The 20,511-nt window shown below is 45.4% G+C and overlaps 1 protein-coding gene across 7 annotated transcripts in view; it reads left to right on the plus strand.

Moving 5' to 3' along the window:
* RAPGEF1 (Rap guanine nucleotide exchange factor 1) overlaps positions 1-20,511 on the plus strand; it is a 162,968-nt gene that overhangs the window by 65,109 nt on the left and 77,348 nt on the right. Inside the window, exon 1 of one of the 7 annotated variants that reach the window (XM_030919856.1) lies at positions 4,271-4,301. The exons of the other annotated variants lie outside the window; for them this stretch is intronic. Coding sequence (XP_030775716.1) covers positions 4,286-4,301 — 16 coding nt within the window. The 5' untranslated portion in view covers positions 4,271-4,285. Of the gene's footprint in view, positions 1-4,270; positions 4,302-20,511 lie in introns of those variants that run through there. 7 annotated transcript variants of the gene reach the window in all.

Genomic DNA, 20,511 nt, shown 5'->3' on the forward strand with positions numbered 1-20,511 from the left:
CACTCCCTGGATGGTGTGGGGTTTACAGAGTGTTAAATGAGAGGTAATTTGGAGGGAGTTAGAGGAATGCTGTTTGACTGAGTCCAAGATCCAGGGAAGAGGGATGGCTGTCTTTCAAAAACACTTGGTTGGGGAGCCTTTTTAATCAGTATGGCGAGGCCGTTTTGTAACTGATACAGACTGCTGAGGCATAAAGGCAGTGAGAAAGGGAGGACTTTCTGATTTAGGAAGATCCCCTTCCCCACTTTCTAGCTAAATGTTGGCAATTCCAGGCATCACTGAAATATATGTTCTTCTCCAACCCATTATTTTTGGGGTTGTTTAAAAACAGTGTCTTGGTTGCACCCATAATCCCACCTCTCAAGTTGAGAGAGCCAGTGTATAACTTTGGCCTCTTGCTTGAGGCCAGGAGACTGTCCCGAGGTTTTGCGCTGAGAGTAGTTTTAGCCCAGGTGCTAGCACAGCCAGGAGGCCTTTGATGTGCGCCTGCTGTGAACGAGCCATCTTGGTCCTGGGCTTTTCCAGAAGGGTGTAATTCACTTTTACAAGCAGTCCTGGCCAGAAAGTCTTTTCCTCTACTCTTACAGTGACTTACTCCCCTGGTGATCAAGGTTGTGAACACACTTAATAAACAGCTTATTTGCTAGTCTTTGGCTTCAAAAGGGGGAAGAGGAATCTACACCCAGGTTGTGGCATCTGCGTTGGAAGCCAGGGTGGGGACAGGATGGTGGTGATCCTAGCCAAGCCCAGCGTCCCACGCTGAGTGGGTGCCGACTTCAGTGGAACACCGACCCAGAGGAAATGAAGGAAGTCTTCCAGGGACGAGAGCAGATGTGAGCCCTCTTTCCTCTGAACTTGGCGTCTGCTTTGTTTGAACCATCCTTAGGGTACTTACTTACTCCTCTCTCTACTAAATTAGGAGACCGTGTGGCTGGTGTGTGAAGCAGAACTGATTCAAATCCAGGGTCTGTCACTTACTCCTCAGCCTCACTCTCCCTGTCTGTGGCATGAAGACAGTGGTACCTGTATTGGAGGGTCATTTCGAGGCTTCAGTGAGATGAGGCCTATTCAATGCCTGCAGTGATGCTGGCTGCTCGCTGCACAAGAAGTGGTCCTAGTCATCGCTGTGTGGCCATTGTCATCGCTACCAGCTCCACATGGGCAGGGCCTTGTGTTGCTCAGCACCTGATACAACTCCCTGTACATAGTGGGGGCCAATACATTTGACTGGAAATGAAGTGGATTGAATTTTAGGCTCTAAACCAGTGAAATTCTGGCTGTGCCTAAACCAGCAGGACCTCCAACTTTCCCAGAACCTCAGGGGCCCTCAGGAGCCTCCCATAGGGGTTAGGCTAGTAACTCCGAAGTTAAGAGTCAGCTGGTATCAGTAGCACCGCAGTGTGCTTTTCCATCCCGGCCCTCTGCACGCTTGGGTGTCATGTCAGAATGGTTGCATGAGGAGAAAGGGCTGAGGGAGGCGAGTTGACACTTTCTCCGCCAGTTCGGAGGAAGGAGCCTGGACTGCCCTTGTTCGGGGGCAGGGGGCCTGGGTGGTAAACTGGGCCTCCTCCTGACCCCGGCACCTTGCGAGTGCTCAGCGTGTAAACGTTTATGGAGTGAAGGGGTGGTTGAGTGAGGATGCCGGGCCGTGTCTGACCTGCACTATCCAGTGCAGTCTGCTTCCCTAAGGTGACAGGGAAGGACTTTTCAGGTGACTCCTGTCCCTTCACTGTCTTCTTTCTCTGCCCATGAGCTCCTTCTGCAGTGTCCCAGGCTGCTAGGGATTGTGGCTGCCAGCTCCTTCCCCTGTTGTCTGGGAGATAAATACGTAAGTATGTGCTCATTGACAAACGAAAATGCTGTTTTTCCTCTGGAGGCCCAGAGGGTGGCTGGACAAACTGTGAGTTCTCAGAGTCTCTGAGCAGGGCTAGCGCAGCAGAGGTGGGGGCCGTCTGCTGCCACCTCCTGCCTGCAGGCCCATAGGGCTCCATCACCATGACCCAGCCCCAGCTAGACAGGCCTTCCTGCCCCCAGACTGGCTGCTTTGCTGGTGGCACTGCGCTGGAGAGCAGGAGGCTGCAGCCCCAGCAGAGTACTGTTGGAGTGCTGAGATGGCATGCTGCCTCCACCTGCCCCTCCTAGGCTGGCAGCCGTCCTAACAGGCAGGTTCCTCTGAGCCACGGAGACTGCCCCAAACAACTCCACCTAAAAGACAGAGGCCGGGGGAGGGCTCTGTCACCAGGTGATGAGATGTGCCCTGGCCTCTGCTCTGTGGTTTACTCAGAATAAACTGCTATTTTACCATCACCCTTTTTTTCGTTTTGCCTCTGAAAATAAAGCTGAGAAATGACTAATTCACATCTCAGGAAGCCTATGAAGTCTGTGGTTTTAATCTCTAGGTCAGTGTCTAACAGTAATGGAAAAGCAACGCTTCCTTGGGAGTAGGCCACCATGGGGACAGGCCAGCTTGAGTGGTTCAGGACACCTGCTAGGGCTGCAGTCACCTTGTCTGTGAAAACGGGAGGGGTGGGAAGGTTTAAACTTAACCGTGTGACTTTGGCCAAGGTCCATGACTCCCGTGTGACTCAGTAGCCTCATCTGTTTAGTGGTAATAAGAATACCTCCCCTCTGATGTTAGCATGAGGACCAGGCATATGCCAAGAGCTCCCCACATATTAGAACCCCCACTCCTGGCTTCTAAGGGGATTTCTAAAATGGTGAGTTTTTAAAAAATCTACATTTTAGCATCTAATTAAAAAATTTCTGAGGGGAAGTTTAAAAACAGCCGCTGCTGATTTAACCACTTGATTGGGCTCCAGGAGGGAAGCCGCTCTGAGTCTCAGAGGCTTCCCTTCCATCCCCTCGAGCTGCGTCTGTGGTTTATTAGGGGAGTGAGTCTGGGAATTCTCTTCACATCTCTGGCAGGTAGGGGAGGGACTCCCAGGACATCATCTCCACGCTTTGTTCCCACGGAAAAGTTTACCTGACAGGGGCTGTGGGTTCTGTTTAAATCCTAGGAGATGCTTAAGTTATTGGAATTTTTCTCTAGTTTTAAAGCCAGTTGTGTTAAGAAATAACAGCTGTCCACTAAAGATGGTGGCATTTATCCCAAAAAGGAGTATATCTTTGAACTGCCCGGTGGCTGCAGATGACATTTATGAATGTTAACTAAGTGCCAGGACTGGGCTAAGTGACTATGTGCAGTACCGTATGACATCCTCCCAGCGGCCCAGTGAGGTAAAGATCACTACTCCCATTTTACAGCAGAGAAAAGCAAGCCCCAGGGAGGCCAGCTGACTCAGCATCACACAAGATGAGGCCCCTTTCCTTCCATCTGAGACATGGGTGGAGTGGGACTACGTGGATAGGCTGCCCTAGCCCACGTGTAGAGATGAGTGCCGCTCCTGTTTGCCCCATATCATAGCCATAGGACATGGCGGCAGTTCCCCCTTGAATGACCATGGTCCCTGCCTTCAGAAAAGATCAGTCTGCATTGTTGGGAAGCTATGATTGAAGAGATTTCTTCTCTTGAAACAATAGAAGACTGCCTCTTTTTCCATGCATTCCATCTCCAGGCCTTGTACAGTGACATTTCTTGATGCCATCACCCAGCAACCTCTGTTTCCCTGTACCAGGTACCGTGGAGGAGGAAATGGGGCAGTATCTCCGTGTAGGAAGAGGATGTGGGAGGGCTCCATAGCCCTGCCCAAGGCCAGCAGGAAGTCGCCAGTGACTCGGTCTCCTCATCTATTGAGTGGTAATAAGAATGCCTTGGCCAGGCACAGTGTCTCACACCTGTAATCCCAGCACTTTGGGGAGGCTAAGGCAGGCAGATCACTGGAGGTCAGGAGTTTGGTGCCAGCCTGACCAACATAGTGAAACCCTGTCTCTACTAAAGATACAAAAATTAGCCAGGTGTGGTGGCAGGCACCTGTAGTCCCAGCTACTAGGGAGGCTGAGGCAGGAGAATCACTTGAACCCAGGAGGCAGAGGTTGCAGTGAGCTGAGTTCGTGCCACTGCACTCCACCTGGGTGACAGAGCGAGACTCTGTCTCAAAAAAAAGAATGCCTTGAAGGTGAACAGGAAGCGCCACCTTCAAGACCTCAGCACACCACCCTGAAGCAGGCAGATCCAACCAGGCCAAGGCTCTTTGCTTCATGTCCCAGCCGTCCCCATCACAGGAGGTGAGGGCCCAGGCTGGCTGTGCGTCTAGTCCATCAGCTCTGGAAATGTGGCCAGTGCCATCTGAGATGTGCTGAAGTGTAAAATCCACACCAGATTAATATGAAAGAAAAAGAAGGTAAATGACTCATTAATCATTTTTATATTATATGTTGTAATAATACTTTAGATAAATTGGGTTAATTAAAAAATATTTTTAAGGCCGGGCACAGTGGCTCACGCCTGTAATCTCAGCACTTTGGGAGGCTGAGGCGGGCAGATAACTTGAGGTCAGGAGTTCGAGACCAGCGTAGCCAACATGGTGAAACCCTGTCTCTACTAAAAATACAAAAATTAGGCAGGACGTGGGGATGCACACCTGTAATCCCCGCTACTTGGGAGACTGAGGCAGGAGAATCACTTGAACCCAAGAAGTGGAGGTTTCAGTGAGCTGAGGTCCTGCCGCTGCACTCCAGCCTGAAGGACAGAGTAAGTGAGACTCTGTCTCAAAAAAAAAAAAAAAAAGGTAAATTACATATGTGGTTCACATTATGTTTCTATTGGATAGCGCTGGCCCAGAGAGACCATTATGCTTTAGAACCTAGAGGAGGAGGGTGAACAGTATAATCTTTCTTGTCTATTCCCTGGAGGTAGCTTGAACAATAGATGTTCTAGTAACCCAGGCTGAAGAATCCCACCAAAGAAGGTTCCTGATCGAGTTGTCTCTGACTCGTGTGCTAGAACTACTTAGAGAATTATGTTAAAAATCCTTATAAACCATCCTTTCTACATCTCTGATCTGGCGTGGATTGAATGTCATAGCTGTTAGTTGTTACAGGGTTCATTCATTGATTCTTTTATCTGTGTGTTTGCTAACAAGCACTTATTTATTTTCATGGTGTGCCAGTTATTGGGCTAAGTGCCAGATTCCAAAATGAATGAGATTTGATTCTCTCATTGGGGTCTCAAAGGACTAGTTAGGTAGAACCCTTCTCTCTCCCCTGAATTCTGAAAGTTGGAAAAGAAGACAGTAAGGTAGATAGACAGGGACCTTGATTTCTAAAGCCTTGCTTGAAGAATGCAGCTTGTTCTAAAAGCGCAGTGAGCTTCCCAGGATTGAGTTCCAGGATTAGACCAACATTACCCAACCACTCATAGTGGCTTTGCACTTGTCAGGCCTCCCCATCTGGGGGACATCAAACAGGCTTACCATGGAGGGCTTACTCTCAGAGGTAGGGAGGGGGTTGGTTGGGTGCAAATCACGCAGGGCCTCTCTAAGGGAGAAGAGACACCATCAGAGGGTTTCAAACAGAAGGTTGACATAGCCAGACTTAGCTCTTATAAGGACTGCTCTGACTGCAGAGTTGAGAATGGGGAGGGCAAGGAGCAGGGGACAGTTAGAAAGCCATCGCAGTCATCCAGGTGTGGGATAAAAATGGCACTGGCCAGGCTGACCGTGGTGCAGGTGGTGAGAAGTGGTGGATTCTGAATGTACCATTAAGGTAGAACTCACAGGCTTTGCCAAAGGATTGCAGGATGGACTCAAGCAAATGAGAAAAATCGAGGATTTTAAGCTGAGCTGCTGGAAGGGTGAAATATCCTGTTTACCAAGATGCAGTCAAAGCAGGTTTGGGAGGAAGCTTCAGAGATGCAGCTTTAGACTTGTGTTTGAGCTGCCTGTCAAATGTCCAAGGGAATCACCAAGAGCTTGTGTTGTGTAAAGAGACCACCCAACAGTGAAGTAACCTGGCCCCTCTTCTCTATCTACACATGTCCCTGAGGGCCTCCACTGGTCTACTAGCTTCCTATACTGTGTGTATGCCGGCAGCTCCCAAATATATACCCCTAGCCTTCATCGAGTGCCTTCATTCCTCTTGAACTGCCTAATTCAGGCTCCCGTGGATATGTAATATGGTATTTGTAGGAAGAGGAAATAAGGATGGATATACTACTTATTTCTGTGTAAATGAGGGATAAACCAGAAGTTATATAGTTTTTTTAACTTTTGAACTGTATAAATGTTTTACAAATTCAGAAAAATCCTGAAATTGAATATCAGTAAAAACAAACCTAACTGTATATTAAATGATAATATAACCCACACAGAAAAAAGAATTAGAGTATCTTTTTGAACACAATACTCGCTGTATGCCCATCACAGGATATATTCTAAGGACTAAAAGAATTGCTAAGAAATCTTGAACTTTTGCCTTTAGTAGTTGTTGATAATGATATTGCTGTAGCAATTCTGAAGAAATTGTGTGTTTATTGTAGGATAAAGCAAATGAGTAGATTGATGATGTTAGAAACCAGGGTTCTCACTGTTGTGGAAGGGGGCTGCAAATATGGAATCAAGGAAGGAGGAAGAACCTGGTGGTGTTGGCTTGCAATAAGAAATAACAGTATTAACTTCTAATTTAAAAAAAAATATGTATATACACACACACTCATGTTTAATTATATATATTTACATTAAATATATGTATGTATTTCTCTCCTAGTTGTGTCCACTGAAAGGACATGAAACAGTGACATCCCAGTGGCAATGAGCACATCTGATGCCCAGATCTTGGTTTCTAAATACCACTCCCCACCAAAAGGAGCTAGGGCACGTTAAAGAAGTGGCAGATTCCAGGCTGATTTCCTTGAGAAATGGGGTAGGGAAGGTACAAGGTGATTCTGGAGCTTCTTTTGCATCAAAAACCAAAGAAGTGTTCAAAGATTGATGGAGACTCCTCAGTAACACTGGAGATGGGTTAAAAGGGCTCCCTCTGGCCAAGTTTGGAAGTTTGAACATCAAAGGGCATGATTATAATGGATTCTAACATACTGAATAATAAATGAACACCCAAGTCCATAGTGATACCAAAAAAAGTGAGGGGTGGGGGTCTGTTACTTATAAAGGAATGCCAGCCAATAAATGCCAAGGAATAATTAAAAATCACCAATGTGTAACCACTAGTAAAATAAAGATTCACATAAGGAACATCAGTGGATGCCAAACTATTTCAGTGAAAATTTGTTGGCCGGGCGCGGTGGCTCAAGCCTGTAATCCCAGCACTTTGGGAGGCCGAGATGGGCGGATCATGAGGTCAGGAGATCGAGACCATCCTGGCTAACATGGTGAAACCCCGTCTCTACCAAAGAATACAAAAAGCTAGCCGGGCAAGGTGGCGGGCGCCTGTAGTCCCAGCTACTCGGGAGGCTGAGGCAGGAGAATGGCGTAAACCCAGGAGGTGGAGCTTGCAGTGAGCTGAGACCCGGCCATTGTGCTCCAGCACGGGCGACAGAGCGAGACTCTGTCTCAAAAAAAAAAAAAAAAAAAAAAAGAAAATTTGTTAGGGAACAAGATGCTTAAAATCTCAAATTGCAGTACAGATTACTTGTTAGTTACAAAAGAGAAACTATGTCATTGCAGCGGAGAAATTTGGCAGATACCACCTTGACCAAGTGATCGAACTCAGCCTTATCAATAACTGATATAATACAGTAGAAAGCACATACCACCCAGGAACTATGTTTACCGAACATGTATTACCTGAATCTCATGACAGGGAACAGGCTGGTCCAACCTACGGGGGACCTCCTCCAAGACAACCAGCAGGCACTTTTCAACGTCCAAAAGCCAGTCCCCTCCTTCCTGCCTCCAGACTAGATAAGGGAAATTGGAGAGACATGACAGCCAGATGCAATGTGTGCTCCTTAATTGGGTCTTGGATTTAAAAAAAAAAAAAAAGCTACAGAGAACGTAATTAGAGAAATTTGCTTATGGAGCAAATATTAATGTCAGTGTTAAATATCTTGGGTATGATAATGTTATTATGTTATTTATGTAGGAGAATGTCCTTGTTCCTAGGAGAGAGACAGCTGGTAGTATTTAGAGATGTGTTTTAACATGTGCAACTTTCAGTTGCTTTGATGAAAAATAAATTTGCATGTATGTATCTGTGAGAGAATGAAAAGGGAGGGAAAGCGAGCATGACAGAATGTTAACAGTTGGTGAATCTAGGTGAAGGGTATGTGGACGTTTGCTTCATAATATTCTTTCAGCACATCAATAGGTTTGATTTTTTTTTTTCCAAAATACGACGTTGGAACCAGGCATCGAGGTTCACACCTGTAATCTCAACACTTTGGGAGGCAGAGGCAAGAGGATCACTTGAGCCCAGAAGCTCAAGACCAGCCTAGACAACATAGACCCCATCTCTGTAGAACGAACAAAACTTCGCCAGGTGTGGTGGCTCATGCCTGTAATCCTAGCACTTTGGGAGGCCGAAACAGGCAGATCACTTGAGGTCAGGAGTTCGAGACCAGGTTTGCCAAAATGGTGAAACCCTGTCTCTACTAAAAATACAAAAAAATTAGCCAGGCACGGTGGTGCATGCTTGTAATTCCAGCTACTCAGGAGGCTGAGGCAGGAGAATCACTTGAACCAGGAAGGCAGTGAGCCGAGATCGTATCACTGCACTTCAGCCTTGGTGACAGAGTGAGACTCCATCTAAAAAAAAAGAAAAAATTAGCCAGGCATAGTGGCACATGCCTGTAGTCCCAGCTCCTCAGGAGGATCACATGAGCCCCAGAGGTCATCGCTACAGTGAGCTGGGATCACACCACTGTACTCCAGTCTGGGCAACAGAGCAAGACCCTCTCTCAAAAAAAAAAAAAAATGTTGGGGGAAAATAAAGGATAAGAGGAAAGGAACTGTAGACAGCATATAGGCAAGTCTTTCAAGTGGTTTTGCTATTTAGAGAAACAAATGTAGGAGTAGCTGGAGGAGAAGGTGGGCTTAAGGACTTGGGTTTTTAAGATGGGGGAGATCTACCATGCGTATGGGCATACGTGAAGTGACGCACAGCAGAAGGAAACCTAGTGGTGGGGAGAGGAGAGAATGGCTGGTGCAGTGTGTGAGCAGGCCTGGTGGGTGGGGCCCCACTGCTGATGTAAGGCACAGATGAGATGCCTAAAAAGTCATTGAATGAGTTTTGGTTTTAATTCTTAGGCTAACCTCATGAAATAGGTACTGTTATTAAAAATATATTGATTCAATCTTGGTTAAACATAGATAATTATAGGATTCAATTGTACTTATATTAAGTTCCTAGAATTTTTCACACAATGAGGGAGAAGAGATTGGAAAATGTTTATTTACTGGTGATTTAAGATCCTCAGAATGTATACATTTGTGTAGGTGTTATCTCTTGTTATTTTTTAAAAGCTGAAACAAAAATTTCCTGAGATATTCACAGGCTCTTCCTGAGATCGTCAATTCAGAGTTCTTAGGGAAGATATTCATGGGTAAATACATTTGTTTGTTTTAGGGAATAGAATTTCCTTAACTTGTAAATGAACTTTGCAATTGTTAATCTGACCCATATAAAAATCATGTGGGGCTGGGCACGGTGGCTCACACCTGTAATCCCAGCACTCTGGGGGGCTGAGGCGGGTGGATCACGAGGTCGGGAGATTGAGACCATCCTGTCTAACACAGTGAAACCCCGTCTCAACTAAAAATACAAAAAACAAAATTAGCCGGGCACGGTGGCGAGCGCCTGTAGTCCCAGCTACTCAGGAGGCTGAGGCAGGAGAATGGCATGAACCCCAGGGGGTAGAGTCTGCAGTGAGCTGAGATCACGCTACTGCACTCCAGCCTGGGTGACAGAGTGAGACTCCGTCTAAAAAAAAAAAAAAAAAAAAAAAGAAAGAAAAGAAAAAACAAATCATGTGGGCTCTTTTTCAGAAGAATCTTAGACCTTTGTATCTAGTTTATTTCACCTTTTTATTGGAATATACTATACATCAGAAAGTATATACACATACCTTATGTAGATAACTTGCGGGATTTTCAGAAGTTGAACACACTGGTACAACCAATCCCCAGATCAAGAAACAGGCCATAAACGTCACCTCAGGAACCCACTGCCTCATGTCACCTGCCAGTTAACCACCCCCACTCCACGAGCATAACCAGTATCTTAAATCCCCAAATAATAGATTAATTTTGTCTGTTTTTGCATTTATATAAATGGAATCGTATAAAATGTACTCTTTTGAATCTGGCTTCTCACTACACTCATGAGAACCGTCCCCGTCATGGGTGTAGATTGCATGGTATTCCACTGTGCGAAGGTGCCACGGTTCACCCGTCCTGCTGTGGACAGGCATTCGCCGAGCGCTGCTATGATATTCAGGTACGTGTCTGATGGTGAACTCATTCTTTGGAGTGGAGTTATTAGGCTGGAGAGGAAGTGGGTGGCTGTCAGTCAGCAGGGTAGAGAGTCCCCCTTCTCTTCATCCTCACCGATAGTGTTCCCTGTTTTTTCTTTTTATCCATTCAGGCATGTTCATGGTGGTAGCTCTGTGGTTTTAATGTACTGCTTCCTGATGACAAATGTCGTTGAGCCCCGTGTTATATGTTTATTGACGGTTGAATGTTGCCTTTTGTGAGGTGTCCAATTCTGAATCTCTTTGTAGTGCTTACCAGTTAACACAAAATGAAAAAGGTGATTCTGTCAGATCTTAAATCCAAGGTGAAGCCTGGTTTCCTGCATAGGCAGCAAGGTCCCAGGGCTCAGAATCCCTCCTCACCCCTTCTGCTGCCATCCAGGGCCCCACTCTGGGGCAGGCAGTGCTGGCCGCATTCAGCTCAGTGCGGGACATTTTGACCCTATCGCATCCAGCTTCCCATGCCTGTCCTCTGTGACAGAACCACTTCATCCCTAGGAGTCTGTCTCACCATATAAGGGCGCAGACAGGCCAGCATGAGGGTGTTCATCAACGCAGCATTGTTTGAAAGAGCAGAAGTTAGAATCTATTCAGTCAGGGCCCTGACTGCATAAATACACTGTGGTCGCCGTCCAGCAGAGCATCATGCAGCCATTAACTGCGCTCACATGGGAAAATGCCCACAATGGCTTGTTGTTTAAAAAAAAAAAAAAAAAAAAAAAATGAAAAAAATAGTTCTGCTGTATGTGGAGTTATGAGAAATTTTTACCTTCTACGTTATATATTTTTACAGTGCTTGGCTTTTTATAATGAGATTGTTTGAAAATTTTTTTAAAAGATAGGCTTAGTATTCCCATTAACAGTGTCATAGTTATCCGGTAGACTTCCTGAACTATTGGGTAGTAGGAATGAATTTTCATGACAAAAGAGTCTTTGGAATTGCAAAACTTCAAATACTGTTTTCCCTCTGTTTTAACAGGAATAGTTCTATATTAAGTAAGACAGAGGATCTTTCGACGTGAAAGTTGTTAGAAAAATATAACTCCAGGCAGGGCACGGTGGCTCAAGCCTGTAATCCCAGCACTTTGGGAGGCCGAGGCAGGCGGATCACGAGGTCAGGAGATTGAGACCATCCTGACTAACACGGTGAAACCCCATCTCCACTAAAAATACAAAAAATTAGCCGGGCGTGGTGATGGGCGCCTGTAGTCCCAGCTACTTGGGAGGCTGAGGCAGGAGAATGGGGTGAACCCAGGAGGTGGAGCTTGCAGTGATCCGAGATCGCACCACTGCACTCCAACCTGGGCGACAAAGCGAGACTCCGTATCAAAAAAAAAAAAGAAAAATATAATTCCAGGTTGCTTTTGGCTCGACTAGACTGGGGTTATTTTTAGCTTTTGCCTTTTTAAGAGTCGGCAGAGACCTGACAAGGTTATCACGTGACAATAATAGCTGCCATGTAGTAAGTATTTCTATATATCAGGTCCTTGGCTACATGCTTTACACACAGGTCACATTTAATCCTCACAATTACTGAAGAGGAGGAGCTAGGTCTGTGGCTATGGCTTTCCTATAGGTGAGGAACCGGAGTGTCGGGTGAAAAGTTTGCCCAGGTTAGTGGCCAAGCTCAAGTGAAAACAAAGACACATAGGCCTGGCGTGATGGCTCATGCCTGTAGTCCCAGCACTTTGGGAGGCTGAGACGGGAGGATCCCTTGAGCCCAGGAGTTCGAGACCAACCTAGGCAACATACAAAAATACAAAAATTAGCCAGTCTCATAACCTGGTCTCAAGATAAAATAAATAAATTAATAATTAAAAAAAAAAAGCCACAGACTTCAGCTGTGCTGCCTGCCATGCCCACAGCCCTCTGTCTCCATCTTTACCTTGCAGTGCACAAAATCCTAGACATGTGAAAAGACTGTTAAAAAATCTGAAATCCTCATCTTTAAAAAAGCCCTTCCTAATGTCCTCAATCACGCCTCCACTCCGTTTGTCCTTTTTATGCATTTGGAAAATGGGGAATGTGGATTAAGTAAGTGATCTCTAAATCCTCCCCAGTGCTCTACTTCTGAGCCCAGTAGAAGACAGGGAATGAGGAATTAACAGTCACAGCATTTCTCAAGATTGGCTGCCTCAAAGTTGTCCACCTTGCCCTTGACTTTGTGATCCCGTGTGGTTGATGTTTAGAGACTCCCCGCCATCCCTGGTGAGAGATTAAGCTGAGACAGAAACCACTGCTAAGTTGGGATCCCAGCTGCTGCTACAAGTGACACAGAAAGAAGGCCAGTTGATAGCCACATTTGTCAGCAACAGGCAGAGACGATTGTGAAGCCTGGCCGAAGGGCAAGTTAAAAATTTAACAGTGAAATATTGGCATATTGGCATCTGGCAGACCACTTTGGAAGACATTGGGTTGGGGTTTGGTGTCTTTTTGTTCTGCTTGGTTTTCTGTTGAGACATGATTCTGTGAGCAGGCTACATCCTCTCCTCCAGCCCATCCTCTTTGTCTCGCGATAGAGAAGGACTTTCATCCGACAGCCAGATCTGTGGGCTGCGATGTTGCCCAGGAAAGTGGCTGCTGTTGTTAACATCACAGTCATTTATACAGAAATTGGTTGTGAGCTCATATAAGCCACCCTGCCTCTGGAAGGAATGACTAGCAGATTAGTCATTGGGAGTCTCTGACCTCGGGGTAAATGTCACATGGAGCAAGAGTCTGAGGCTTTCTGTTCTTAAGTTCAGGTGAATTTGAAGTTCTTCTCACAGATTGGATAGATCACAATAAAATAAACCAGCATATGGCATTTCCAGGTGAAGGAGGACTTTCGTGTCCTTTCTTAGACATGGCCATGTGGGAAAGTGTGCATGTCTGGCAACCCCAGGTGTCGGGAGGAATATGGAGCAACTAGGACTCTCCTAACCTTGCTAGTGGGACTGTAACGTGGAAGAACCACTTGGGAGAATCGTTTTGCAAAATCTGTAAGAATCAGTGTGGCATATGCCCTACAGTCCAGCCATTCTGCTGTTAGAGGACTCTTGGCATGTGTTCCAGGAGACATGTGTGAGCAGCATTGTTTGTGAAAACAAAAATGCTGGAAGCAACCCAGTGTCCACTGACAGGAGAGCAGATAGATAAAGCTGGGCTTATGGAATCTACAGAATTTCTCAGCATTGACAACGAAAGCACTGACACACTCCAGCATGCCTGAGTGTCAGGCCTGCTGTTGAGGAAAAAAGCAAGAGCGTGAGAATCTTTACAATATGCTATCACTTCTGTAAAGTTCACAGACTTATAAGTTAAACTGCATGTGTCAATATAAACTATCCAGAGAAGTAAGGGATGGTAAGTCTGAAAGTTAGAGTCGGGCTGCCCGTAGGGAAGAGGCATGGCTGCAGAGGAGCGCGTGGCAGCACCAGTGGAATCCATCTGCTTCTCGAGCTGCACCATCCAGTGTGCCAGTCACCATCCCCAGGGGCTGTTTAAATTACACAGTTAACTCACAGTTCAGTGCCTCAGCCACAAGCAGGCCTCAGTAGCCACTAGTGCCTGTCGTGTTAGACAGTTCAGGTACTGGCTGCCTCCATCGCTACAGAAGGTTCTGTTTGATAGGCCAGATGGTGGGTGCCTGGATTTGATTCATTCTGTATAACTTGTATATATTTATTTGTATAAAATTTTTAAATTTTTTGTTTTAACTTCAGTTCTAGAAAATTACTAAAAAGAGGCATATACAAAATCAACAGTGTAACTTCCTAAGTGTGAAAAGCAGGGAAATAGCAAGAGAGTGGTCAGTGGCACTGCCTGAGATGCAGCAGTCATGTGGGAGCACTCCCTTCACGTCGCCCTCCACCCCAGATGATTGACATGCATGAGACAGGGGCAGGGAGAGTGTGTCTGTCTGTCTGTCTGGAGCCGCTGGCAAGATTGCCTTCGCAGCAGTGTTCATGCGAGGGCACCTGTGGTTTCCTCCCCACCCTGCTGTTGCAAGGCATTATAGTACCTCCTCAGCACTCAAAGGCATAGTGTGAATGACCTTGAAAATCACCTGAAGCCTGTGCTGCTAACCCAAGGTTTCAAGAAGAATGTGACAGGTATACTATCCTAGTTAGTGCTGTCCTCGATTTCCAGCGTTGAGAAGGTTGGTTGTCATTTGAAAGAATCTCTCCTCTCTGCCTGATTTATGACTTCTTGTACTAGAGCTGACTGTTCTGAGGCAGATACCCTGAAGAGGGAGATGCATTGGTAGGCACTGCACTGTCTTTAGGTGCTGACATGGTTTCCCAGCTGTGCCCAAGGCAGACGAGAATTGTGAGTGCAATAATAACCCTCCTGAGTTCCGTCAACAGCTCATGGGCAGAGGTGCCCTTGGCTGGTCCCTGCCCTTGCCGGAACCTGAGAGGGTTTTTGGTGATCGAACTCCACGCCTCGCTTGTCGACCCCAGTTCCGCCCTGGTCATGATGGCGTAGCTGTGAATCTTGCCACCGCCTCAGCCCCATGACTGCCCGAACAACAACTCAGGGCAGTAGACGGTGAAGAAAGCGGAAGTTGGCTCACCCAGCCTGAAGATCTTTGACCGCCAGAGAACCCGTGCATCCTGCCCAGACTTCCCCATTTGTGTCTGCTTTCCCTGCTTTCAGTCTTACTTAACAGGGTAGAAGTCGCATGGATTAGGAAACTGCTCTGACAGCCCATCTGACTTGGAAACCTGCCTGGTGAGGGAAGAAGCTGTGTCTTTTAGGGACACTGTGGGGCCGCCATCAGAAGACATGGGGTAGGGACAGCAATAGGATCCATATGCAGGGAGGCAGGTTAAACCAAAGAGGGAAATAGACTAATAGGCTAAAGGCCAGATTGAGACTTCTGGGTCAGTGCCAAAGGAAGAGAAGAGTGGGCATTTATAAAGTCCTCATTTACTTAGGATAGTGAGTTAAATGTTCAGTGTTGCCAATTAACTGGATGAAGATCTGGAAGCAGTTGGGAAATAAGAATTCAGAATCGATCGACCTTGCTATGCATCCACGCTCCTTGTGTTGAGCAGGTGCCATGTGTCAGACATTTTGTGAAATACCTTATTGCATTATCCACAGTAAATATCTCATTTAATCTACATCACGTCAGCCATCTCAAGAAATACAATGTTATCTCACTCATTTTCCAGACAAAAAAGGGAAAGATTTAGAGAGATGATATCTAAGTATTTTAATGCAAGCATTCTGACTCCAGTGCATACCCCTTTAAAAGAGATGGGTTCTTGCTATGTTGCCCAGGCTAGCGTCCAGTGGCTGTTCATAGGCACGATGATAGCACACTACAGTGCTAAAATCCTGGACTCAAGCAATCCTCCTGCCTCAGCCTCCCACGTAGCTGGGACTACAGGCATGTACCAACAGGCCCGGCTAACAGTGCACACCCTCTTAAGCATCATGTGAAGGATTAGTCTGTTCACATCCATGTTGAAGTATAAAGAAGGAATTATAAACTGTAAATGGGATCCACCCTGCTTGGGTGAGAGAGAGAGAAGAGGCAGGACAGAGGGGAGCGGGACAAGTGGCACCATCCCAGTTCACTTGAATGCCAGGGATGACTGCTGACATATGAGGGCTGGTGTTGAGAGCCTCCTGACCCTGTTGAGCCGTTCCAGGTGAGCTAGCCAGGTGCAGCAACTTCCTGTTGACTTGTGTCCCCATCTGGGGACTAAGAAGGGCTTTCTGCAGCTCTGGCCAGCACACAGCTGTGAAGCTGTTTGGTTTGACCACATGTGAATGCGGGTCAGGCCCTGGCTTTTCTCTTTGGTCCAGAGCACCATGTGTGCCTAGGTAATTTGCAAAGGGTAGATAGTTTATCTGATCCTGCCTGGCCACCTGGAAGGTCTTTTTTTTTTTTTTTTTTTTTGAGACGGAGTCTCGCTCTGTCGCCCAGGCTGGAGTGCAGTGGCCAGATCTCAGCTCACTGCAAGCTCCGCCTCCCGGGTTTACGCCATTCTCCCATCTCAGCCTCCCGAGTAGCTGGGACTACAGGTGCCTGCCACCTTGCCCGGCTAGTTTTTTTTTTTTTTTTTTTTTGTATTTTTAGTAGAGACGGGGTTTCACCGTGTTAGCCAGGATGGTCTCGATCTCCTGACCTCGTGATCCGCCCGTCTCGGCCTCCCAAAGTGCTGGGATTACAGGCTTGAGCCACCGCGCCCGGCCTGGAAGGTCTTTAACAAAGGAATTGAACTTCGGCCTTGTTAAGTCACGTGCAGCAATAGTAGACACAGTGAGAGCTGTGTAGTGCAAGGTGCTGTGCTGTTTATTCAGAGGGTGGTTTTGTTTTCTGTTTTGTTTGGTTGTACTAAATTGCTGGAAAAACTTGACAGAGGGAGTTCTTTTTATTTTTAAAACTACAGGTGTTTATTTTTCCATTGCGTAGGACAGTATTTTCTTCCTTAATTTTCAGCCAATTTCAAGTATTTTCTGCTGTTACTAAAGAAGCAGTCTTCCTCCTGGGATATTTTTGTTGTTGGTTGATTTCTTCATTTGTTGAATGTGTGTTTACTGATTATCTTCTGTGGGCCAACTACCATGTCAGCACTGGGAAAACAGGCATGAACAAGACAGATGCAGTCCTCAGGGAACTTGTCCCCTGAGCCTTAATTTTTTTTGAGGCAGGGTCTCGCTCTGTTGCCCAAGCTGGAGTGCAGTGCTCACTGTAGCCTCTAACTCCTGGGCTCAAGCAGTCCTCCCACCTCAGCCTCCTGAGTAGCTGGGACTACAGGTGTGCACCACCATGCCCAGCTAATATTTTGTAGGTGCACCACCATGCCCAGCTAATAGGTAGACAAAGTCTCACTCTATTGCCTAGGCTCCGACTCCTGGGCTCAAGTGATCCTCCCGCCCCAGCCTCCCAAAGTGCTGGAATTACAGGTGTGAACCACCACGCCCAGCCAAATTTGCATTCTTGTGAGGAGACAGGTGTAAATAAATCAATTAATAAGATATTTTCAGACTCTGGAACAGGTTGTAATAATGCTGAGATGAAGGAAGACTGCCAGTGGGCTTTTTTTTTTTAAAAAAAATAGCTTTATTGATATTTAATTCACATATCCTACAATTCATTCAAAAAGGGTACAGTTCTTTTTTTTTTTCCTTATAATTCACTGGGCCTACAACCATCACCAGATTCTAATTTTAGAATACTTCATACACCAGGAGAAAAAACACCATACTGATTACAGCAGCCCTCTCTATCTCTCGGCCCCATCCAGTCTTAGGCAACCACCAGTCTACTTTCTGTCTCTATGGATTTGCCTGTTCTGGACATTTCACATGAATGGAACCATACAATACATGGTCTTCTGTGGCTGACTGCTTTAGCTTAGATAATGTTTTCAAGGTTCAACTGTGTTGTAGCTGATCAGTACTTAATTTCTTTTTATTGCCAAATAATATTCCATTGTACGGATGTAATACATTTTATTTAGTCATTCACAAACATGTGGACATTTGCGTTTTTCCCACCTTTGGCTACTATGAATAATGTTGCTGTGAACTTTCCTTTGACTTACCTGTACAAGTCACATGGATTTAGGCTTTCATTTCTCTCGCAAATGTGCCCAGGAGTGGAATTTCTGGGTCACATGTCAACTCTGTGATCTTGTGAGAAACTGTCTGACATTTTCCAAAGCAGGGAAACCATGTTACATTCCTACCAGCAATGTGTGGGGCTTTCAGTTCTCTAGTCCTCACTAACACTTGATACTCTCTTTTTTATTAGACCTAGTGTGCGTGAAGCGTTACGTTCCCTTAATGGCTAATTATGTTGACCGTCTTTCCATGTGCTTATTGCCAATTTGTATATCTTCTTTGGAGAATGTCTGCTCCAATTCTTTGCCCATTTTACATTGGGTTATATGCCTTTTATTCTAGAGCTGTAAGAATTTTTTAATTTTTTCTGTATACAAGTCCCTTATCAGGTATAGCTGGCCCTCCATACCCATGGGTTCTGCAGCCTCTGATTCAACCATTTTCATGGTTCAAACATATGCAGGGAAAAACAATAAAAATAACAGTACAATAATGCAAATTTTAAAATAAAGTGTAACTATTTACATAACATTTATATTGTATTAGGTATCATAAGTAATCTAGAGATGATTTAAAGCATGTGGAGGATGTGTGTGCGTCATACACAAATATTCCGCTGTTTTATATAAGAGACGTGAGCATCGTGGATTTTGATCCCTGAAAGGGATCCTGGAACCAAGCCCCTGAGGATGCTAAGGTTCATATGATTTTCAAATAGAGTCATGCTCTGCATAACGACGTTTCAGTTAGTGACAGACCACATATCAGGCAGACCACATTATAATATATACAAGGCAGACCACATTATAATCTTTTTTTTTTTTTTTTTTTTGAGACGGAGTCTTGCTCTGTCACCCGGCTAGAGTGCCGTGGCCCGATCTCAGCTCACTGCAAGCTCCGCCTCCCGGGTTTACGCCATTCTCCTGCCTCAGCCTCCCGAGTAGCTGGGACTACAGGCGCCCGCCACCTCGCCCGGCTAGTTTTTTTGTATTTTTAGTAGAGACGGGGTTTCACCGTATTAGCCAGCATGGTCTCGATCTCCTGACCTCGTGATCCGCCCGTCTCGGCCTCCCAAAGTGCTGGGATTACAGGCTTGAGCCACCGCGCCCGGCCATAATCTTATGGTCCATAAGATTATCATAGAGCTGAAAAATTCCTGTCGCCTTGCCTGATGTAGCCATCATAACATTCAACGCAATGCATTACTCATGTGTTTATGGTGATGCTGGTGTAAATGCACAGCGCATATGGTTATGTACAGTACATAGTACTTGATAATGATAATAAATGACTATGTTACTGGTTTATGGATTTGCTGTACTTTTTATCATTATTTGAGAGTATGCTTCTGCTTACTAAAAACAAAATGTTAACTGTAAAACAGCCTCAGGCAGATCCTTCAGGAAGTGTTATAAAAGAAGGCATTGTCACCGTAGGAGATGACAGCTTCATGCATGTTATTACTCATGAAGACCTTCCAGTGGGACAAGATGGGGAGGTGGAAGATGGTGATACTGATGATCCTGCCCCTGTAGACCTAGGCTGATTAATGTGTGTCTTTGTCTTTAATGAAGAGTTTTAAAAGTAAAAAAAAATAATAATAATGTTTTAAATAGAAAAAAGCTTAAAGAATAAGGATATAAAGAAAGAAAATATTTTTGCCAACCTGGGCAACCTAGTGAGACCTCATCACTACAAAAAGTTTAAAAATGAGCCAGGCATTGTAGTACTTGCCTATCATCCTAGCCACTCGAGAGGCTGAGGCAGGAAGATGTCTGAGCCCAGGAATTCCAGGCTGCAGTGAGCTGTGATCACATCACTGCACTCTAGTCTTAGCCAAAGAGTGAGACCCCATCTCAAAAAAACAAAAGAAAAATACTTTGTACAGCTGTACTATGTGTTTATATTTTAAGCTATTACAAAAGAATAACTTTTTTAATTAAAAGTTTATAAAGTAAAAAAGTTATAGTAAGCTAAGGTTAACTTATTGACGAAAGAACATTTTAAAAATAAATTTAGTGTAGGTTAGATGTGCCACGGTTATAAAATTTACCCTGGTGTACAGGAGTGTCTTAGACCTTCACATTTACTCCCTGATTCACTCAGAGCAATTTCTAGGCCTGCAGCCTCCATTCATGATAATGCCCTTCACAGGTGGAATTTTTAATCTTGTATACCATTTACAGTACCTTTCCTACATTTAGATGTGGTTGGATACACAAATACCATTGTATTGCAGTTGCCTGCAGTGCAGTACTCAGTACAGTACCGTGCTGTACAGATGTGTGGTCTCGGAGCAATGGGTATTACTCCATATAGTCTAGGTGTGCAGTAGGCTATCCCATCAAGATTCATTTGAGTATACTCTGTGACATTTGCACGACGAAGTCGCCTAATGATGCATTTCTCAGAACTTATTCCTGTGCTTGAGCAATACATGACTGTATTTTCTTTCATCCTGTGGGTTTGTTCATTTTCTTTTTTTTTTTTTTTTTTTTTTTTTTGAGACGGAGTCTTGCTCTGTCGCCCGGGCTGGAGTGCAGTGGCCGGATCTCAGCTCA

This window comes from Rhinopithecus roxellana, chromosome 16, assembly GCF_007565055.1.
Source record: "Rhinopithecus roxellana isolate Shanxi Qingling chromosome 16, ASM756505v1, whole genome shotgun sequence".
Lineage (NCBI taxonomy): Eukaryota > Metazoa > Chordata > Mammalia > Primates > Cercopithecidae > Rhinopithecus > Rhinopithecus roxellana.